The sequence below is a fragment of the Choloepus didactylus genome, chromosome 6 (genome assembly GCF_015220235.1).
Source record: "Choloepus didactylus isolate mChoDid1 chromosome 6, mChoDid1.pri, whole genome shotgun sequence".
NCBI classification, from domain to species: Eukaryota; Metazoa; Chordata; class Mammalia; order Pilosa; family Megalonychidae; genus Choloepus; species Choloepus didactylus.
This window is the reverse complement of record NC_051312.1, coordinates 62,591,909-62,616,073: the sequence shown is the minus strand read 5'-3', so window position 1 is coordinate 62,616,073 and position 24,165 is coordinate 62,591,909. Positions and strand designations below refer to the sequence as shown.

Here is a 24,165-nt window from a genome sequence, read left to right as displayed (position 1 = left end):
TATAGGGACAGACAATAGTTTAAAGAGCATTTAAGACAACAATTCAGCTTTAACACATTTTTACTAAAGAAGCTGTTCTAGTTTGCTAATGCTGCCAGAATGCAAACCACCAGAGATGGATTGGGTTTTATAAAAGGGGGTTTATTTGGTTACACAGTTATAGTCTTAAGGCCATAAAGTGTCCAAGGTAAACACATCAGCGATCGGATACCTTCACTGGAGGATGGCCAACGGTGTCCGGAAAACCTCTGTTAGCTGGGAAAGCACATGGCTGGCTTTTGCTCCAAAGTTCTGGTTTCAAAATGGCTTTCTCCCAGGACGTTCCTCTCTAGGCTGCAGTTCCTCAAAAATGTCACTCTTAGTTGTACTTGGGATATTTGTCCTCTCTCAGCTTCTCTGGAGCAAGAGTCTGCTTTCAATGGCTGTCTTCAAAGTGTCTCTCATCTGCAGCTCTGTGCTTTCTTGGCTGTAGCTCCTCTTCAAAAGGTCACTCACAGCTGCACTGAGTTCCCTCTGTCCCTCAGCTCATTTATATAACTCCACTGATCAAGGCCCACCCTGAATGGGTGGGGCCATGCCTCCATGGAAATGATCTCATCAGAGTTATCACCTATTCTGTCCCAGTTCAGGGGACTTTGGGGCCTTGTCAAAAATCAAATGACCATAGAACTGAGTCTTTATTTCTGAACTTAATTTGATTCCATTGATCAATATGTCTATCTTTGTGCCAGTAGCATGCCTTTTTGACCACTGGGGCTTTATAATAAGATTTAGTCAAGAAGTGTAAGACCTCCCACTTCATTTTTCTTTTTCAGGATATTTTTGGCTATTTGCAACCCCTTTCCCTTCTGTTCTAGTTTGCTAATGCTAAATAGGTTGGCTTTTATAAAGGGGGTTTATTAGGTTATAAATTTACAGTTCTGTGGCCATAAAAGTGTCCAAACTAAAGCATCAATAAGAGCATACCTTCACTGAAGAAAGGCCAATGGTGTCTGGAACACCTCTGTTAGCTGGGAAGGCACACGGCTGGCATCTGCTGATCCTTTGCTCCTGGCTTCTGGTTTCAGAATGGCTTTCTCCAAAATGTATATGGGCTTGCTCTCTTAGCTTCTTGAGCTCCTCTGCATCTAAGCATCTGGGGGTCTTTTCTTAGCTTCTCTCTCTCAGCTCCTGGGCATTTTTGCTTGTTCTCCCAGGGCTTTTTTCTCTAAGCATCTGGGGGTCCTCTCTTAGCTTCTCCAGAGCAAACTCTGGGCTGGCATCTCCAAACATCTCCAAGCAGCAACAAGCAGCAGCATCTGTGTCGGCTATTGTAATTTTCTGAGTACAGGTCCTTTACATCCTTGGTTAAGTTTATTCCTTGGTACTTGTTTCTTTTAGTTACTATTGTGAATGGAATTTTTTCTTAATTGCCTCATCAGTTAGCACATTCCTAGTATATAGAAACACTACTGATTTTTGTGCACTGATCTTATATCCTGCCACTTTACTGAATTTATTAGCTCAAGTAGCTTTGTTGTGGATTTCTTGGGATTTTCCAAATATAGGATAATGTCATCTGCAAATAACAAGAGTTTTAATTCTTCCTTTCCAATTTGGATGCCTTTTATTTCTTTTTCTTGCCTAATTGCTCTCACTAGAACCTCAAGTACAATGTTGAATAACAGTGGTGAAAGCGGGCATCCTTGTCTCGTTCCTGATCTCAGCGGGAAGGCTTTCAGTCTCTCCCGATTAAGTACGATGTTGGCTCTGGGTTTTTCATATATGCCCTTTATCATAATGAGGAAGTTTCCTCCAATTCCTACCTTTTGAAGTGTTTTTATCAAGAAAGGATGCTGAATCTTGTTGAATGCCTTTTTAGCATTGATCAAAACGATCATGTGATTGTTCTCTTTTGATTCTTTAATGTGGTGTATTACATTAATTGATTTTCTTGTGTTGAATCACCGTTGCATGCCTGGAATAAACCCTACTTGGTCGTGGTGTATCATTCTTCTGATGTTTCATTGGATTCAATTTGCAAGTATTCTGTTGAGAATTTTTGCATCTATATTCATTAGGGAGATTGGCCTGTAGTTTTCCTTTCTTGTAGTATGTTTATTAGATTTTGGTATTAGGGTGATATTAGCTTCATCACAGAATGAATTAGGTAGTGTTCCCTTTTCTTCAATTCTTTTTGGAAGAATCTGAGCTGAAGAGGTGTTAATTCTTCTTGGAATGTTTGATAAAATTCCCCTGTGAAGCCATCTGTCCTTGGGCTTTTCTTTGTAGGAAGGTTTTAAATGACTGATTGAATCTCTTTACTTGTGATTGGTTTGTTGAGGTTTTCTTTCTTCTTGAGTCAGTATAGGATGTTCATGTGTTTCTAAGAAATTATCCATTTCATCAAAGTTTTCTAGTTTGTTGTCAGACAATTGTATGTAGTATCCTCTTAATGATCTTTTTTATTTCTTCAGGAGCAGTGTTAATGAACCCCTCTCATTTCTGAATTTATTTATTTGTATCTTCTCTCTTTTTGACTTTGTCAATCTAGCTAAGGGTTTATCAATCTTGTAGAACTTTTCAAAGAACCAACTTTTGGTTTTATTGACTCTCTATTTTTTTTTTGTTCAATTCCTTTATTTCTGCTTTAATCTTTGTTATTTCATTCCTTCTAATTGCTTTAGATGAGTTTGATGCTCTTTAATTTCTTCAGTTGATCAGTTAGGCCTTTGGTTTTAGCTCTTTCTTCCTTTTTAAAGTAAGCCTTTAGAGGTATAAATTTCCCTCTCAGTACCACCTTTGCTGCATCCCATATGTTGTAATATGTTGTATTCTTGTTTTCATTCATCTCCAGATACCTACTAATTTCTTCTTTGACCACTGATTGTTGAAGAGTGTGTTGTTTAACCTCCATATGTTTGTGAAGTTCCAGTTCTTCAGTGATGATTTATTTCCATCTTCATTCCATTGTGATCAGAGTTTGTGCTCTCTGATAATTCAATCTTTTAAAATTTATTTAGACCTGTTTTTGCCCCGGTATATGATCTATCCTGGAGAATGTTCCATGAGCACTTTGAGAAGAATGTATATCCTGGTGATTTGGGATGCACTGATCTATATATGTCTGTTAGGTCTCGTTCATTTGTCATATTATTTAGGTTCATTATTTCCTTGTTGATCCTCTGTCTAGTTGTTCTATCTATTGAAGAGAGTATTGTGGTGAATTCTCCCACTATTAATGTAGAAATCAATAGGAAATTTTTGGACTTATAAAAAATGTAATGTTATGGAAATAATTATCTTTATGAGAAGAAATGAAATTGGATACCACACAAAAAAATCAATCCCAGTTTGGTTAAAGGCGAAAATGTGAAAGACAAAACTTCATAGCATCTGTTTAGAAGACAACGTTAGAATATCTTTATGACCTCAGGGTAAGGAAGAGAAGAATTTCTTCAACAAGGCACAAAAAACACAAACAATAAAAGAAAGAATATAAAAGTAAGAATTTGTGTTCACAAAAGACATCACAATGGAGTAGAGAGACAAGCCATAAAATGAGAGATTATTTTCAACATAAACCACCACTAAAGGAAGAGTGTTCAGAAGAGTACTCCTGTAATGTGATAAATATGAATAGCCCAATAGCAAAATGGGAAAAGATTTGAAAATTTCCCAAAGGAAGAAACTCAAGTGACCTATAAATGTATGAGAAGACAGTCTCATTAGTAACCAAGGAAATAAAACCAAGGAAAATGAAAACCCTATCAATGTATCATTATACACCTTTAGATTGACAAAAGTCTGTTAATACTGTTTGTGAGGGTGAGTAACAATAGGTGCTCTCATGTACTACATGTAGGTAAGTATTACAGTAAATCCACGCATTTCAATTTGCTAAGGCTGCCAGAATGCAATATAGCAGAATTGGACTAGCTTTTACAGTGGGAATTTATTAGCTTACAGGGCTACAGTTTTAAGGCCATGAAAATATCCCAGTTAAGGCATCAACAGGATGATAACTTCTCTGAAGGAAGGCTGGGGTTCCTCTGTCATATGAGAAGACACATGGCTGGCATCTGCTGATCCTTCTTTCCCAGGCTTCATTGCTTTCTGGTTCTGGCTCTTTCAGTTTCTGGGTGTTCTTTCTTGCTTCTCTAGGGTATTTCTCTCCAACCTCTCTGGGTTTTTCTCTTGGTTCTCTCGGCTTTTTTTCTGTCTTTTATTCTCTTCATAAAAGACTCCAATAAAAAGGTTAAGACTCACCTTGAATTGGGTGGGTCACATCTCAATTGAAAGAACCTAACCAAAAGGTCCCACCTACAATAGATTTCCATGCACAGGGATAGATTAAAAGAACATGGCTTTTCTGGGGTGCATAATAGCTTCAAACCAGGACATCACTGTAGAAAAAGTGTCATTATCTGCTGAATTCAAACATGATCATATCCCATAACCTAAAAATTCAACTCTTAGGTATGTTCCTAAGAGAAATTTGTGCACACATGTACTAGTATACATGTACCCCAAGAATGTTTACAGTGGTATAATTTGTAATAGCTTCAAACTGAAAACAATTCAATGAATCCAATAACAAGTTGGATAAATTATGGAGTGTAATATTACACAGAAATGAAAGTGAACAAACTATAGGGGCACACATTAATATGGATGAATCTCATATATATAATATTTTGCTAAAGGAATACATATATTGTGATTCAAAAACAGACAAAATTTAATGTATTGTTTAAATATGCATAAATGGTAAAACTATTTTTTCCTTTTAAACTAAAAGATAAGGTTGAGGTTTGCACCAGTCGGAAGAGTAGTTGATAAGCTCTGAGTATGAAGGATACAGGTGCAATGTATTAGGGGTACACAAGAGGTTGTAAGATACTGGCAATGTTCTAGTAATTTTTATTTTTTTACACAGTTATTAACATTAAATATTTTAAAAATTGAACTCATTTCTTATACTCTCCTCTGTATGAATGATACACTTCACATCATTTTCAAAATACATTTAGGTGAGTTCTAATTGACAAGATCAGTTGACCATCATTGATTATCCACAGATGCTTTTTTAATTGTCTTGTATATGCAATACTTAACACAGAGCCCAAGAGCCTGGAACATAGAAAGTGCTAAAATATTTGTGGAAGGAAGGGAAGAATATGGGATCAGAACCTATTTTATGGAGTTTATAGTCAAGTTATAGGTATAAATAAGATATAACCATGAGGAGATAACAGAAGGCACTATAAGGACTATTTGAGAATTATAGACACTGAATGCTATAAAAATTCATTGAAAGTAAGAGGTAAGTATTTATGAATGATATGACTAGGGGATGCCTAGGAGAGGAATTGGGATTTTTTGAACAAGTACAATAATAATAAGAAGAAGAAGAAGAAGAAGGAGAAGAAGAAGAAGAAGTAACATTTATTGAACATTTACAATGTACTAGGCACTGTTCTGAGACCTTTATATATTAACTCATTACATCATCTTCATAAGAACCATAGAAAAGAAAAACTATTATTAGCTTTATCTTACAGGTGAGGGACCAAGGGTCAGAGGGGCAGGCAAAGTACTAGCCCAGGGTCACACAGCTAGGAAGTGGCAGAATTCAGGATAAAAGCAGTTGGACCTCAGAGCCTTTGTTCCAGACGGCTATGGTTTGCTGTCTTTTTGAGGATTGAGTTATATTTAGAAAGGAAAAAAACAGGTAAGAAGATGATGCTATTAACAGAATTAGAGCAGCTAGAAAATATGAAATAAAAGTAAGACATAAAGCTGGTAAGATAATTTAGAGACAGATTATGGAAAAACATATTTTACTTTGGTATACACTTTAACTGACAGAATAATTAATAATATCTCAAATAATCTGATCTGTGGAGAGATGACTTTGGAGAAGTTACAAGGTTGTTTTACCTGCTTATCTTCTAGAAGTTGAAGAGAAGGGTGTGTGGAATTTTGGGTTTTTGTAGTTAGATAAAGCTTTATGGAAGGTGAAAATGGAGCAAGTTCTTTGAACAAGAATGAGTAAGTAAACTACGTTTGTAGAGAGAATAGAGAATGTCTTTCTCCAGAGCTTTTACTTGATAGAAAGGAGAATCTCTTAGATCAATGTGTAACGTATCAGCCTAAGGAAATGCCATCTTTCTAAGTTTGTCTTTCTAATTAAAATCTTTACTGGAGCAGGAAAAATATAAAAGGTATTTAAGTGTTTATATTTCATAAATTATCTCCACTTTTTAATTAGAATGATATGAGGATGATCATAAATGGAGATATAATAATATCTTAAAATTAAGGAGATTTTCTAAAACATAAATAAGTTTTTTAAAAAAAATAGGGATGAGATATAGAGGACGACATTTTAATAATTTAATTTTGACCTCTATATGGAAAATAACTCCCACCTATAGTATGCTTTAAAAAAAAGTCTAGTATGGGTTGGTGAGCATTGTATTATCTTGGCATTGGATTCAATAAATGAATCAATTTTAAGACTGGTTATTACTTTTAGTAGTAGTTTGTTTTCCTGTGTGGATCACGACCTTGTTTGTGATCTCAAATTTGGTCCTTCATAATAATTAGAAGTAAATACATTCTCAGTCTTAGAATCATGAAACAGGCAAATATATTTGCAAAATTCTAAGTGTCTGATTCTGAGTTGCATTGCTTTTAGCTTTAAAAGCAAATGGGAATATGGGCTAAAGGAGATGGTGGGTTCTGTTTTAAAAAACTTGTGATAGTTGTGTGAAAATTGGCAAGTCATAGTGAAAAGGATTCCTTCAGGTTATACAAGAGAATATAACTACTTGGAAAGTCTGTTCATCTGCAAATGCCAGACATGAAAGTAGATGAGTACTTGAATACCAAGAACATACAATAGACTTTTAAAGAGTTCTGGCACATTGATTATGACAATCTTGATCCACATATTGCCTTTTGTTTCCTTTTTAGACTATAGTATATCTGCAAACTCCAAATTAGTTATTGTCACAGCAGGTGTGCGGCAGAAGGAGGGAGAGAGTCGCCTTGCCCTGGTCCAGCGTAATGTGGATATCATGAAATTAATCATTCCCAGCATAGTCCGTCATAGTCCTGACTGTAAGATGCTTATTGTTTCAAATCCAGGTGAGCCTTTTCTCCTCCACTGTACTGCATAAGGATGCTCTTTCCATACCATTCCTTAAAACAAAACAAAATAAAACAAAAAAACCCATCTTGATTGAGGTATCATTAATGTACAATAAGCAGTACCCATTTAAAGTGTACAATACAATGAGTTTTGATAGATAAAATCACTTTTATCTATCATCATCCTGTGAAACCATCATCCTGTTCAAGATACAGAGTATTTCTATAACCTCTGGAAATTTCCTTGTGCTCCTTCACAGGCCATCTCTCACTCCACCTCTAGCCTCTTTTGCTGGAAATTTATATAAATGGAATCGTACAAAATCTTGTCTTTTCTTTTTGGCTCCTTCACTGAGCACAAGTATTTTGTGATTCATCCCTGTTGTTGATTGTATCAGTAATTCATTACTTTTTACTGCTAGAGTATTTAACTATTCTTTTGTTTACACATTACAATAATCTTTTGTTATCCATTCACCAGTTCATGGGTATTTAGGTTGTTTCCAGTTTTTGGCTATTTTGAATAAAGCTGCTATGAACATTTGTGAACAAGTGTTTGTGTGGATGTATTTTTCTTGGGTAACTACTTGGGAATAAAATAGGTGGATCATATGTTAGGTATATGTTTAACTCTATTAGAAACGGCCAGTTTTCCAAAGTGGTTGTAGCATTTTACCTTCTCAACATCACTGTTTGAGAGTTCTAGTTGCTCTGCATCCTTGTGCCAATACTTGGTATTGTCATTCTTGTCATTCTTTTTACAGTTAGCCATTTCAGTGTCATGGTGGTTTTAATTTGCATTTCTTTGATGATTAAAGATGTATAGCATCTTCTCATATGCTTTGGCTATTAGTCTATTTTCTTTCGCCATTAGTCTATTTTCTTTCGCCAAGTGTCTTTTTAAATGCTTTGTCCATATTTTAAAATTAGGTTGTTTATCTTCTGATTATAGAGTTGTAAGAATTATTTATGTATTCTAAATACAAGTCCCTTTGTCATATATATGTATTGCATATAGCTTCTCTGTCTCTGGCTTACCTTTTTATTTCCTTGATGTTAATAATACCATTAAAAAAGTAAAAATAATTTTTAACAGTTTTATTCACACACCATATAATCCATCCAAAGTGTACAATCAGTGGCTCTCCAAATAATCACAGAGCTGTGCTTTCATCACCACAATGCATTTTAGAGCATTTTCATAGCTCCCTAAAGAAAAATCCCATGCCCCTTATCCCCCCCTATTATTGACACTTAGCTTTGGTGTGGTAGCTTTGTTAAAATTGGTGGAAGAACATTAAGATATTACTGTTAGCTATAGTCCATAGTTTGCATAAACTTTATTTTCCCCCATATACCACCCTATTATTAACACCTTCTAATTGTGACATACATTTGTTCTAATTCATGGAAGAACATTCTTCTATTTTGTACAATTAACCACTTTCAACATCTACCACAGGATTCACTCTTATACAGTCTCCTGTTTCATCCTTTAGCTTTCTTTCTAAATCTCCCCTTTCAATCTCAATTATGTATCTTATTTAATGCTGTATTTACACACATGATAATGTGCTGCCATCACCTCTATCCATTTCCAAACATTTACAGTCAACCTTATTTAAAAATTCTGCTCAAATTAAACACAGCTCTCCATTCCCTATCCTCATTCTATCATCTGGTAACTTTTATTCTAGATAGTAATTCCGTGAGTTTTCTCATATTTAGTTCATTTTAGTGAGATCATACCATAATTGTCTTTTTGTGTCTGGTTTATTTCACTCAACATAATGTCCTCAGGGTTCTTCCACGTTGTTGCATGCATCAGGACTTCATTCCTTCTTAGAGCTGAATAATATTCCATTGTATGTAGATACCACATTTTGTTTATCCTTTCATTGGTTTATGGACATTTGGGTTGCTTCCATCTTTTGGTAATTGTGAATAATGCTGCTATGAACATAGGTGTGTAAATGTCTGTTCCTATGCCTGCTTTCAGTTCTTCGGAGTATGTGTCTAGTCGTGGGATGGCTGGATCATATGGCAGTTCCATACTTAGCTTCCTGAGGGACCACCAAACTGTCTTCCACAGTGGCTGTACCATTTTGCATTCCCACCAGGAGTGAATAAGTATTCCTATTTCTCCACATCCTTTCCAACACAGTAGTTTTCTGTTTGTTTAATAATGACTATTCTAGGAGGAGGCAGGGCAAGATGGCAGACTGGTGAGCTGTATGTTTTAGTTACTCCTCCAGGAAAGTAGGAAGAAAGCCAGGAACTGCGTGGACTGGACACCACAGAGCAATCTGACTTTGGGCATACTTCATACAACACTCATGAAAATGTCGAACTGCTGAGATCAGCAAAATCTGTAAGTTTTTGAGGCCAGGGGACCCGCACCCCTCCCTGCCAGGCTCAGTCCCGTGGGAGGAGGGGCTGCCAGCTCCAGGAAGGAGAAGGGAGAACTGCAGTGGCAGCCCTTATCGGAAACTCATTCTACTGATCCAAACTCCAACCATAGATAGACTGAGACCAGACACCAGACAATCTGAGAGCAGCCAGCCCAGCAGAGAGGAGACAGGCATAGAAAAAAAAAAACAACACGAAAAACTCCAAAATAAAAACAGAGGATTTTTGGAGTTCTGGTGAACACAGAAAGGGGAAGGGCGGAGCTCAGGCCTTGAGGCCCATATGCAAATCCCGAAGAAAAGCTGATCTCTCTGCCCTGTGGACCTTTCCTTAATGGCCCTGGTTGCTTTGTCTATTAGCATTTCAAAAACCCATTAGATCTCTGAGGAGGGCCCTTTTTTTTTTTTTTTTTTTTAATCCTTTTTTCTTTTTCTAAAACAATTACTCTAAGAAGCCCAATACAGAAAGCTTCAAAGACTTTCAATTTGGGCACGTCAAGTCAAGAGCAGAACTAAGAGAGCTCTGAGACAAAAGGCAATAATCCAGTGGCTGAGAAAATTCACTAAACACCACAACTTCCCAAGAAAAGGGGGGTGTCCGCTCACAGCCACCATCCTGGTGGACAGGAAACACTCCTGCCCATCGCCAGCCCCATAGCCCAGAGCTGCCCCAGACAACCCAGTGTGACGGAAGTGCTTCAAATAACAGGCACACACCACAAAACTGGGCGTGGACATTAGCCTTCCCTGCAACCTCAGCTGATTGTCCCAGAGTTGGGAAGGTGGAGCAGTGTGAATTAACAAAGCCCCATTCAGCCATCATTTGAGCAGACTGGGAGCCTCCCTACACAGCCCAGCAGCCCAGAACTGCCCTGGGGGGACGGCACTCACCTGTGACATAGCACAGTCATCCCTCAACAGAGGACCCGGGGTGCACAGCCTGGAAGAGGGGCCCACTTGCAAGTCTCAGGAGCCATACGCCAATACCAAGGACTTGTGGGTCAGTGGCAGAGACAAACTGTGGCAGGACTGAACTGAAGGATTAGACTACTGCAGCAGCTTTAAAACTCTAGGATCACCAGGGAGATTTGATTGTTAGAGCCACCTCCCCCTCCCTGACTGCCCAGAAACATGCCCCATATACAGGGCAGACAACACCAACTACACATGCAAGCTTGGTACACCAATTGGGCCCCACAAGACTCACTCCCCCACTCACCAAAAAGGCTAAGCAGGGGAGAACTGGCTTGTGGAGAACAGGTGGCTCGTGGACGCCACCTGCTGGTTAGTTAGAGAAAGTGTACTCCACGAAGCTGTAGATCTGATAAATTAGAGATAAGGACTTCAATAGGTCTACAAACCCTAAAAGAACCCTATCAAGTTCAGCAAATGCCACGAGGCCAAAAACAACAGAAAATTATAAAGCATATGAAAAAACCAGACGATATGGATAACCCAAGCCCAAGCACCCAAATCAAAATACCAGAAGAGACACAGCACCTAGAGCAGCTACTGAAAGAACTAAAGATGAACAATGAGACCATAGTACGGGATATAAAGGAAATCAAGAAGACTCTAGAAGAGCATAAAGAAGACATTGCAAGACTAAATAAAAAAATGGATGATCTTATGGAAATTAAAGAAACTGTTGACCAAATTAAAAAGATTCTGGACACTCATAGTACAAGACTAGAGGAAGTTGAACAACGAATCAGTGACCTGGAAGATGACAGAATGGAAAATGAAAGCATAAAAGAAAGAATGGGGAAAAAAATTGAAAAAATTGAAACGGACCTCAGGGATATGATAGATAATATGAAACGTCCAAATATAAGACTCATTGGTGTCCCAGAAGGGGAAGAAAAGGGTAAAGGTCTAGGAAGAGTATTCAAAGAAATTGTTGGGGAAAACTTCCCAAATCTTCTAAACAACATAAATACACAAATCATAAATGCTCAGCGAACTCCAAATAGAATAAATCCAAATAAACCCACTCCGAGACATATACTGATCACACTGTCAAACACAGAAGAGAAGGAGCAAGTTCTGAAAGCAGCAAGAGAAAAGCAATTCACCACATACAAAGGAAACAGCATAAGACTAAGTAGTGACTACTCAGCAGCCACCATGGAGGCAACAAGGCAGTGGCACGATATATTTAAAATTCTGAGTGAGAAAAATTTCCAGCCAAGAATACTTTATCCAGCAAAGCTCGCCTTCAAATTTGAGGGAGAGCTTAAATTTTTCACAGACAAAGAAATGCTGAGAGAATTTGCTAACAAGAGACCTGCCCTACTGGAGATACTCAAGGGAGCCCTACAGACAGAGAAACAAAGACAGGACAGAGAGACTTGGAGAAAGGTTCAGTACTAAAGAGATTCGGTATGGGTACAATAAAGGATATTAATAGAGAGAGGGGAAAATATGGCAAACATAAACCAAAGGATAAGATGGCCGATTCAAGAAATGCCTTCACGGTTTTAACGTTGAATGTAAATGGATTAAACTCCCCAATTAAAAGATATAGATTCGCAGAATGGATCAAAAAAAATGAACCATCAATATGTTGCATACAAGAGACTCATCTTAGACACAGGGACACAAAGAAACTGAAAGTGAAAGGATGGAAAAAAATATTTCATGCAAGCTACAGCCAAAAGAAAGCAGGTGTAGCAATATTAATCTCAGATAAAATAGACTTCAAATGCAGGGATGTTTTGAGAGACAAAGAAGGCCACTACATACTAATAAAAGGGGCAATTCAGCAAGAAGAAATAACAATCGTAAATGTCTATGCACCCAATCAAGGTGCCACAAAATACATGAGAGAAACACTGGCAAAACTAAAGGAAGCAATTGATGTTTCCACAATAATTGTGGGAGACTTCAACACATCACTCTCTCCTATAGATAGATCAAGCAGACAGAAGACCAATAAGGAAATTGAAAACCTAAACAATCTGATAAATGAATTAGATTTAACAGACATCTACAGGACATTACATCCCAAATCACCAGGATACACATACTTTTCTAGTGCTCACGGAACTTTCTCCAGAATAGATCATATGCTGGGACATAAAACAAGCCTCAATAAATTTAAAAAGATTGAAATTATTCAAAGCACATTCTCTGACCACAATGGAATACAATTAGAAGTCAATAAACATCAGAGACTTAGAAAATTCACAAATACCTGGAGGTTAAACAACACACTCCTAAACAATCAGTGGGTTAAAGAAGAAATAGCAAGAGAAATTGCTAAATATATAGAGATGAATGAAAATGAGAACACAACATACCAAAACCTATGGGATGCAGCAAAAGCAGTGCTAAGGGGGAAATTTATAGCACTAAACGCATATATTAAAAAGGAAGAAAGAGCCAAAATCAAAGAACTAATGGATCAACTGAAGAAGCTAGAAAATGAACAGCAAACCAATCCTAAACCAAGTAGAAGAAAAGAAATAACAAGGATTAAAGCAGAAATAAATGACATAGAGAACAAAAAAACAATAGAGAGGATAAATATCACCAAAAGTTGGTTCTTTGAGAAGATCAACAAGATTGACAAGCCCCTAGCTAGACTGACAAAATCAAAACGAGAGACGACCCATATAAACAAAATAATGAATGAAAAAGGTGACATAACTGCAGATCCTGAAGAAATTAAAAAAATTATAAGAGGATATTATGAACAACTGTATGGCAACAAACTGGACAATGTAGAAGAAATGGACAATTTCCTGGGAACATATGAACAACCTAGACTGACCAGAGAAGAAATAGAAGACCTCAACCAACCCATCACAAGCAAAGAGATCCAATCAGTCATCAAAAATCTTCCCACAAATAAATGCCCAGGGCCAGATGGCTTCACAGGGGAATTCTACCAAACTTTTCAGAAAGAACTGACACCAATCTTACTCAAACTCTTTCAAAACATTGAAGAAAAGGGAACACTACCTAACTCATTTTATGAAGCTAACATCAATCTAATACCAAAACCAGGCAAAGATGCTACAAAAAAGGAAAACTACCGGCCAATCTCCCTAATGAATATAGATGCAAAAATCGTCAACAAAATACTTGCAAATCGAATCCAAAGACACATTAAAAAAATCATACACCATGACCAAGTGGGGTTCATTCCAGGCATGCAAGGATGGTTCAACATAAGAAAAACAATCAATGTATTACAACACATTAAAAACTCGAAAGGGAAAAATCAATTGATCATCTCAATAGATGCTGAAAAAGCATTTGACAAAATCCAACATCCCTTTTTGATAAAAACACTTCAAAAGGTAGGAATTGAAGGAAACTTCCTCAACATGATAAAGAGCATATATGAAAAACCCACAGCCAGCATAGTACTCAATGGTGAGAGACTGAAAGCCTTCCCTCTAAGATCAGGAACAAGACAAGGATGCCCGCTGTCACCACTGTTATTCAACATTGTGCTGGAAGTGCTAGCCAGGGCAATCCAGCAAGACAAAGAAATAAAAGGCATCCAAATTGGAAAAGAAGAAGTAAAGCTGTCATTGTTTGCAGATGATATAATCTTATATCTAGAAAACCCTGAGAAATCGACGATACAGCTACTAGAGCTAATAAACAAATTTAGCAAAGTAGCGGGATACAAGGTTAATGCACATAAGTCAGTAATGTTTCTATATGCTAGAAATGAACAAACTGAAGAGACACTCAAGAAAAAGATACCATTTTCAATAACAACTAAAAAAATCAAGTACCTAGGAATAAACTTAACCAAAGATGTAAAAGACCTATACAAAGAAAACTACACAACTCTACTGAAAGAAATAGAAGGGGACCTTAAAAGATGGAAAAATATTCCATGTTCATGGATAGGAAGACTAAATGTCATTAAGGTGTCAATTCTACCCAAACTCATCTACAGATTCAATGCAATCCCAATCAAAATTCCAACAACCTACTTTGCAGACTTGGAAAAGCTAGTTATCAAATTTATTTGGAAAGGGAAGATGCCTCGAATTGCTAAAGACACTAAAAAAGAAAAACGAAGTGGGAGGACTTACACTCCCTGACTTTGAAGCTTATTATAAAGCCACAGTTGCCAAAACAGCATGGTACTGGCACAAAGATAGACATATAGATCAATGGAATCGAATTGAGAATTCAGAGATAGACCCTCAGATCTATGGCCGACTGATCTTTGATAAGGCCCCCAAAGTCACTGAACTGAGCCATAATGGTCTTTTCAACAAATGGGGCTGGGAGAGTTGGATATCCATATCCAAAAGAATGAAAGAGGACCCCTACCTCACCCCCTACACAAAAATTAACTCAAAATGGACCAAAGATCTCAATATAAAAGAAAGTACCATAAAACTTCTAGAAGATAATGTAGGAAAACATCTTCAAGACCTTGTATTAGGCGGCCACTTCCTAGACTTTACACCCAAAGTACAAGCAACAAAAGAGAAAATAGACAAATGGGAACTCCTCAAGCTTAGAAGTTTCTGCACCTCAAAGGAATTTCTCAAAAAGGTAAAGAGGCAGCCAACTCAATGGGAAAAAATTTTTGGAAACCATGTATCTGACAAAAGACTGATATCTTGCATATACAAAGAAATCCTACAACTCAATGACAGTAGTACAGACGGCCCAATTATAAAATGGGCAAAAGATATGAAAAGACAGTTCTCTGAAGAGGAAATACAAATGGCCAAGAAACACATGAAAAAATGTTCAGCTTCTCTAGCTATTAGAGAGATGCAAATTAAAACCACAATGAGATGCCATCTAACACCGGTTAGAATGGCTGCCATTAAACAAACAGGAAACTACAAATGCTGGAGGGGATGTGGAGAAATTGGAACTCTTATTCATTGTTGGTGGTTCAGCCACTTTGGAAGTTGGTCTGGCAGTTCCTTAGAAAACTAGATATAGAGCTACCATTCGATCCAGCGATTGTACTTCTCGGTATATACCCGGAAGATCGGAAAGCAGTGACACGAACAGATATCTGCACGCCAATGTTCATAGCAGCATTATTCACAATTGCCAAGAGATGGAAACAACCCAAATGTCCTTCAACAGATGAGTGGATAAATAAAATGTGGTATATACACACGATGGAATACTACACAGCAGTAAGAAGGAACGATCTCGTGAAACATATGACAACATGGATGAACCTTGAAGACATAATGCTGAGCGAAATAAGCCAGGCACAAAAAGAGAAATATTATATCCTACCACTAATGTGAATTTTGAAAAATGTAAAACAAATGGTTTATAATGTAGAATGTAGGGGAACTGGCAGTAGAGAGCAATTAAGGAAGGGGGAACAATAATCCAAGAAGAACAGATAAGCTATTTAACCTTCTGGGGATGCTCAGGTATGACTATGGTCTTTTAAATTCTGATGGATATAGTAGGAACAAGTCCACAGAAATGTTGCTATATTATGTAACTTTGTTGGGGTAAAGTAGGAACATGTTGGAAGTTAAGCAGTTATCTTAGGTTAGTTGTCTTTTTCTTACTCCCTTGTTATGGTCTCTTTGAAATGTTCTTTTATTGTATGTTTGTTTTCTTTTTAACTTTTTTTTTCATACAGTTGATTTAAAAAAGAAGGGAAAGTTAAAAAAAAAAAAAAGAAAGAAAAACAAGGGAAAAAAAAAAGATGTAGTGCCCCCTTGAGGAGCCTGTGGAGAGTGCAGGGGTATTCGCCTAACCCACCTCCATGGTTGCTAACATGACCACAGACATAGGGGACGGGTGGTTTGATGGGTTGAGCCCTCTACCATAAGTTTTACCCTTGGGAAGATGGTTGCTGCAAAGGAGAGGCTAGGCCTCCCTATATTTGTGCCTAAGAGTCTCCTCCTGAATGCCTCTCTGTTGCTCAGATGTGGCCCTCTCTCTCTGGCTAAGCCAAATTGAAAGGTGAAATCACTGCCCTCCCCCCTACGTGGGATCAGACACCCAGGGGAGTGAATCTCCCTGGCAACGTGGAATATGACTCCCGGGGAGGAATGTAGACCCGGCATCGTGGGACGGAGAACATCTTCTTGACCAAAAGGGGGATGTGAAAGGAAATGAAATAAGCTTCAGTGGCAGAGAGATTCCAAAACGAGCCGAGAGGTCACTCTGGAGGGCACTCTTATGCACACTTTAGACAACCCTTTTTAGGTTCTAAAGAATTGGGGTAGCTGGTGGTGGATACCTGAAACTATCAAACTACAACCCAGAACCCATGAATCTCGAAGACAGTTGTATAAAAATGTAGCTTATGAGGGGTGACAATGGGATTGGGAAAGCCATAAGGACCACACTCCACTTTGTCTAGTTTATGGATGGATGAGTAGAAAAATAGGGGAAGGAAACAATCAGACAAAGGTACCCAGTGTTCTTTTTTACTTCAATTGCTCTTTTTCACTCTAATTATTATTCTTGTTATTTTTGTGTATGTGCTAATGAAGGTGTCAGGGATTGATTTAGGTGATGAATGTACAACTATGTAATGGTACTGTGAACAATCGAAAGTACGATTTGTTTTGTATGACTGCGTGGTATGTGAATATATCTCAATAAAATAATGATTAAAAAAATAATAATGACTATTCTAGTAGGTGTGAAATGATATCTCATTGTGGTTTTGATTTTCATTTCACTAATAGCTAGTGAAGTTAAGTTATCTTTTCATGTGCTTTTTTAGTCATTTGTTTATCATCTTTGGAAAAATGTCTATTCATGTCCTTTGCCCTTTTTTTTTTTTAAGCTGTGTTTACCTTTTTATTGTTGAATTGTAGGATTTGTTTATAGATTCTCGATATTAAACCCTTATCAGATTTGTGGCTTCCAAATATATTCTCCCATTGGGTAGGCTGCCTTTTCACTTTCTTGACAAAGTCCTTTGAAGCACAAAAGCATTCAATTTTGAGGAGGTCCCATTTATCTATTTTTTCTTTCATTGCTTGTGCTTTGAGTGTAAGGTTTAAGGACCCGCCGCCTACCAGTAGATCCTGAAGATGTTTCCCTACATTTTCTTCTAGGAGTTTTATGATCCTGGCTCTTATTTTTAGATCTTTGATCCATTTTGAGTTAATTTTCATATAAGCTGTGAGATAGGGGTCCTCTTTCATTCTTTTGGATATGGATATCCAGTTCTCCCTGCACCATTTGTGAGAGACTGTTCTGTCCCAGTTGAATGGACTTGGCAGCCTTGTCAAAATCCGTTGACCATATATGTGGGGGTCTGTTTATGAACTCCCAGTTCAGTTCCATTGATCAATATGTCTGTCTTTATGCCAGTACCATGCTGTTTTGACCCCTGTAGTTTTGAAGTATGCTTTAAAATCGGGCAGTGTGAGTCCTCCAACTTTGTTCTTCTTTTTCAAGATTTTTTGGCTACTTGGGACAAAAACCCTTCCAGATACATTTGATAATTGGATTTTTCATTTCTGCAAAGTAGGCTGTTGGAATTTTGATTGGAATTTCCTTGTATGTATAAATCAATTTGGGTAGAATTGACATCTTAACGTTTAGCCTTCCAATCCATGAACATGGAATGTCCTTCCATTTATTTAGTAGGCCTTCTTTGATTTTTTTTAGCAATGTTTGTAGTTTTCTGAATATAAGTGCTTTATATCCTTGGTTAAATTTATTCCTTGTTATTTGATTCTTTTAGTTATTATTGTAAATGGAATTTTTTCTTCATTTCTCCTTTGGATTGCTCTTTACTAGAGTATAGAAACAATTTTTGTGTGTTAATCTTGTATCTTGCCACTTTGCTGAGTTCATTTATTAGCTCTAGTAGCTTTATTGTAGATTTTTTGTGACTTTCTCAATATAGGTTCATGTTATCTGCAAATAGTGAAAGTTTTAGTCTTCCTTTCCAAATATATGCCTTTTATTTCTTTATCTTGCCTATATGCTGTAGCTAGAACTTGCAATACAATGTTGAATAATAGTGGTGACAGTGGGCATCCTTGTGTTTTCCAGATCTTACAGGAAAAGCTTTCAGTCTCTCACCATTGAGTACAGTGTTAGCTGTGGGTTTTTCATATATGCCCTTTATCATGTGGAAGAAGTTTCCTACTATTTCTACCTTTCAAAGTGTTTTTATTAAGAAATGATGCTGGATTTTGTCAAATGCCTTTTCTGCTTTGATCAAGGTGACCATGTGGTTCTGTTCCTTTGATTTGTTTATGTGGTATCTTACATTAATTGATTTCCTTGTATTGAACCACACTTGCATACCTGGCATAAGACCTTCTTGATCATGGTGTATAATTTTAATGTGCCACTGGATTCAATTTGGAAGTATTTTTGTTGATTTTTGCATCTATATTCATTAGGGAGATTGGTCTGTAGTTTTCTTTTCTTGTAGTATCTTTCTCTCACTTTGGTAATTGGGTGATGTTGGCCTCATAGAATGTATGTAGCATTCCCTCATCTTCAGTTTTTTTGAAGAGAGGTAATGATCCCTCTCTCATTTCCTGGTTTTATTTATTTGCATCTTCTTTCTTTTTTCTTTGTCAATCTAGCTAAGGTATTGTCAGTTTTATTAATCTCAACCAACTTTTTGTTTTATTTATTCTATTGTTTTTTTTTTCAATTTCTTTTATTTCTGCCCTAATATTTGTTATTTCTTTCCTTCTGCTTGCTTTTGGATTAGTTTGCTGTTCTTCCTCTACTTCCTCCAAGTGTTCAGTTAGGTATTTGATTTCAGCTTTCTTTTTAAAGTAGGCATTTAGGGCCATAAATTACCCTGCCAGCATTGCCATCACTGAATCCTGTAAGTTTTGATATGTAGTGTTATCATTTTCATGTCTCAAGATATTTACTGATTTCTCTTGCAATTTCTCCTTTGACCCACTGATTGTTTAGGAGTGTGTTGTTTAACTTCCATATCTTTGTGAATTTTCCAGTTTTCCACGTGTTATTGATATGCAGCTTCATTCCATTATAATCAGAAAAAGTGCTTTTTATAATTTCAATCTTTTAAAATTTATTGAGAGCTGTTTTATGATCCAACATTGTGGTGTATTCTGGAGAATGATCCTTGAGCACTTGAGAAGAATGTATATCCTGCTGCTTTGGGATACAATGATCTTTATATGTTTGTTAGGTCTAGTTCATTTATCATATTATTTAGGTTCTCTGTTTCCTTATTGACCGTCTATTTAGATGTTCTCTCTGTTGATAAGAGTGGTGTATTGAAGTTTCCAACTCTTATTATGGAGATTTCTATTACTGTCTTCAGTTTTGCCAGTGTTTGCCTCCTGTACTTTGGGGTACCTTGGTTCAGTGCATAGATATTTATTATTCCTATTCCTTTTTGGTGAATTGCTTCTTTTATTAATATATAATGTCCTTTGTCATAACAATTTTGCATTTAAAGTCTATTTTGTCTGATAATAATATAGCTATCCAAGCTCTTTTTTGGTTACAGCCTTCAGGAAATATCTTTTTCTAACCTTTCACATTCCACCTATTTGTGTCTTTGGGTCTAAAATGAGTCTGTTGTAGACAGCATATAGATGGATCATATTTTTTTTTATCCATTCCACCAATCTGTCTTTTGATTGAGGGGGTTAATCCAATAAAATTCAATGTTATTACTGTGAAACAGTACTGAATTTCAACCATTGTATCCTTTGACTATATTTGTCATGTCTTTTATTTTTCTCTTTTTTTATCCTTTTAGTTATTGTTCCAGTTGCTAAAGCTGCCAAAATGCAATATACCAGAAAGGGATTGGCTTTTACAATGGGGGTTTTGAGTTCACAAATTTATAGTTGTAAGGCCATGAAAATGTCCCAAATAAGGCATCAACAGGACAATAACTTCTCTGAAGAAAGGCCAATGACATCTGGGGTTCCTCTGTAACATGGGAAGGCACATGGCCAGAGTCTGCTGTTCCTGTCCCAATTTAGCTTCTGGTTTCTGTGGCTTTCTCCAAAATGTCTCTGGGCTTCTGTCTTAGCTTCTCTCTTAGCTGCTCCCAGGGGCAAACTCTGGATTACATATCTTAGCTTCTCTGAGCTCTCTTCAAAATATTTCTACCTTTTATCCTCTCATAGAGGACTCCAGCAAGGGAACTAAGACCTACCTTGAATGGGTGGAGTCACATCTCCATGGAAACAACCTAATCCAAAGGTCCCACCCACAATAGGTCTGCCCCCACAAGATTGGATTAAAAGAACTTGGCTTTTCTGGGGTACATAACAGATCCAAACAAGCACAGTTACTCTTACTGATAATCTTCATTTCTATACTCTCTTTCAAGCTTCTCTCTCCTGTCTTTTCTTTTCAGCCTGCAGAAATCCTTTAATTGCTAACAGACTCTCTCAGCTTCTATCTTTGAATATTTTAAGCTCTCCCTCATTTTTGAAGGACTTTTGCCAGATAAAGAATTCTTGGCTGGCAATTTTTCTCTTTCAGTATCTTAAATGTATCATACCACTGCCATATCACCTCTATGGTTTCTGATGAGAAATTGGCACTTACTGGACATTTCTTGTATGTGATGAATTGCTTTTCTCTTGCTCCTTTCAGAATTATCTCTTTATCTTTGGCATTTGACATTCTGATTAGTATGTGACTTGGAGTAGATCTACCCTGATTTATTCAGTTTGGAGTAAGTTGTGCTTCTTCTTGGATATGGATATCTATGTCTTTCATAATTGTTGGGAAATTTTTGACCATTATTTCATCAGATATTCTTTCTGCCCCTTTTCCCTTCTCTTCTTGTGGGACACCCATAATGTACATATTTGTGTGCTTTGTGTTGTCAATCAATTCCCTGAGACCTTGATCAATTTTTACATTCTGTTCTCTGTTTTTGGCCTGTTCTAATTCAGATGCTCTGTTTTCTAGCTTGCTGATCCTCTCTTTTGCCTCTTTAAATCTGCTGTTCTGTGCCTGCAGTGCATTTTAAATTTCATCTATTGTGCCTTTCATTCCCATAAGATCTGTAGTTTCTTTGCATGCTTTCAAATTCTTCTTTATGCTCATCCAGTGTCTTCTTAATATGCTTCATCTCTTTAGCTATCTCTTTGAGTTGATTTAGGAGGTTTGTTTGAGCATCTTTGATTAGTTGTTCCAATTCTGTATCTCCTCTGACTTTTTAATTTGTTCCTTTTACTGGGTCATAACTTCCTGTTTCTTAGTATGGCTTGTAAATTTTTGCTGATGTCTGGGCATCAGATTTTCTTGATGAGTTTATTCTGAAGGTCAGATTCCCTCTCTTGTCTAAGATTTTGTTGTTTGTTGGCTTTGTGTTAATGCTCTTCTTTGACATTTGGTTCATCGGTATTACCCAACCAAAGCAGGTCCAGGAAGCCAGTAAGGGAATGCACACCAATTCCATAGGGCCCTGGAGAGAGTCAGGTAAAGACACCAAAAAGCCTTTACTTCAGCTTCCCAAGTGTGTGCTTTCCTGGCCTGCCCAGCAGATGGCATTCTTTAGCAACCTATTCCCTTCATCTCTCAGAAAGCAGGCTGTACTTAGCTCTCTGCCAGCTCCCTGGCTCAGGTCAAAACAATGTCATGGCAGTTCCCAGCCAGGATTGGAACCATGGGACCCAGCAGTCTAAATTTGCCGGCAAAAAGCTGGAACAGTGCTGGACTGTGTCTGGTCCTGTTTTGGGAAGTGAGGATTTCCATGGCCTTCTTAGTCTGCAGCTGCCTACCAGGAACTGGATAACCAGAAGGTATTTGCCCAAAGAGTGAGGTGTGGATGCCAGGAGCTGAAGCTTAGAGAGTTACACAGACTCTCTCACTGCAGTTTCTTCTTTTCTTCATCCCACACTTTCCTGGATGCTGCACCATACTCCCCTGATCTCTGGCACCCATGAACCACTGTTCTGGACAGTTTCTGCCCATCCCCCATCTGTTTTGCTGGGAGAGAATTAAGTTCCATAACTCCCTTGTCTTGGCTCGCGGGAGTGTGTCCAGCCAGAAGACTGAAGAAAGTACCAGGCAGAGACTGAGACATGAATTTTATTCAGGGGAACTTACATACAGGAGAAATCAAACAGCTCTGAAGGCAGCAGTTCAGAGAATAGAGAGAAGCACTCTGAGGTTTAAGTGGGAGTCAGCAGGGCCATTTATAGGGGCATGAAACAAAGATATTCCAGGGGGTTTGAGATAAAGGGGTCTTGTAACATTTAGATTAGCTACATGCTAGGAAGGGAGTAACAATCTCAGTTCCTGGAACCAGCAGACCTTGGAAAGGTTTAATTAGCATGTCACATGTGGGAGAACTGACTATCTGCACACTCCTTCCCTCTGAGGGAGACTGGTAAGATTTTGATTAACTGCCCTGGGTCACAGGCTGCTGTCTGTAAGTTCACAGAATCTTAGGGAGAGGCCCGGGCCTTGGGCTGCCACATCTTTAGTCAGCCATCTTCCTGGAAGTCTCCATTACTGTTTTTTGAAGTTAGGAGTAAAAATTAAAAAAAAAATTGTTTTTGATCTGGTATTGTTATTGTCATTTTTATTTTTGATCTGATATTTTTAAAAAGTAACTAACATTTTCCCAGCCAAGTCTTTTTGTACAGCCCACCAAATCTGTGTGTTAAATTTTTTTTTTAATTTTTATTGAGATTGTTCACATACCATACAATTACCCAAAGATTTAAAGTGTACAATCAGTTGCCCCTGGTACCCTCATACAGCTGTGCATCCATCACCACACTTAATTTTTGTTCAATTTTTAGAACCTTTTCATTACTCCAGACAAGATACAAAGTGAAAGAAAAAAAAAGAAGAAAGAAAAGGAAACTTGAATCCTCCCATATCCCTAACCAATCCCCCTCAATTGTTTACTCGTGGTATTGGTATAGTACGTTTGTTACTGTTTATGAAAGAATGTTGAAATACTACTAACTGTAGTATATAGTTTGCAATAGGTATATATTTTTTCCCTATATGCCCCTCTATTATTAACTTCTAATTGTATTGTCATACATTTGTTCTGGTTCATGGAAGAGATTTCTAATATTTGTACAGTTAATCATGGACATTGTCCACCACAGGATTCAGTTTTATACATTCCCATCTTTTGACCTCCAACTTTCCTTCTGGTGACATATATGACTCTGAGCTTCCCCTTTCCACCTCATTCATGCACCGTTCAGCACTGTTAGTTATTCTCACATCTTGCTACCAACACCTCTGTTCATTTCCAAACAAAAAATTTTTAATTTTGATGAAGTCCAATTTATCAGTTTCTTATTATTGGTTCATGCTTTTTGGTAAGAAACCTTTGTCTATGCTAAGTTTGAATATTTTTTCTTATGTTTTCTTTTAGAGGTTTTACTTATAGTTTTGTCTTTTATATTTAGGTCTATGATTCATTTAAAATTAATTTTTGTGTTCAACATAAGGTAAAGGTCAATGTTCCTCTTTTCCATGTGGATATCCAGTTGTTCTAATGATATTGGTTGAAAATATTTTACCCCTTTGAATTGCCTTTGTAACTTTGTTGCAAATAAATTTGCCATTTATATGGGTCTATTTCTGGATTATCTATTTTTCCATTGATTTATATGTATATCCCTTTGTCATTACCATACTATCTTGAAAGTAAGTCTTGAAATCAGTTTATCTGTCAACTTTGTTCTTT

At 37.2% G+C, this 24,165-nt stretch overlaps 1 protein-coding gene across 3 annotated transcripts in view; it reads left to right on the top strand.

Moving 5' to 3' along the window:
* LOC119536466 (L-lactate dehydrogenase C chain) overlaps positions 1–24,165 on the top strand; it is a 138,277-nt gene that overhangs the window by 13,788 nt on the left and 100,324 nt on the right. For 2 of the 3 annotated variants that reach the window (XM_037839273.1, XM_037839271.1), the window contains exon 3: positions 6,961–7,134. The exons of the other annotated variant lie outside the window; for it this stretch is intronic. In XM_037839273.1, the coding sequence (XP_037695201.1) occupies positions 6,961–7,134 (174 nt within the window). The remainder of the gene's footprint in view (positions 1–6,960; positions 7,135–24,165) is intronic. 3 annotated transcript variants of the gene reach the window in all.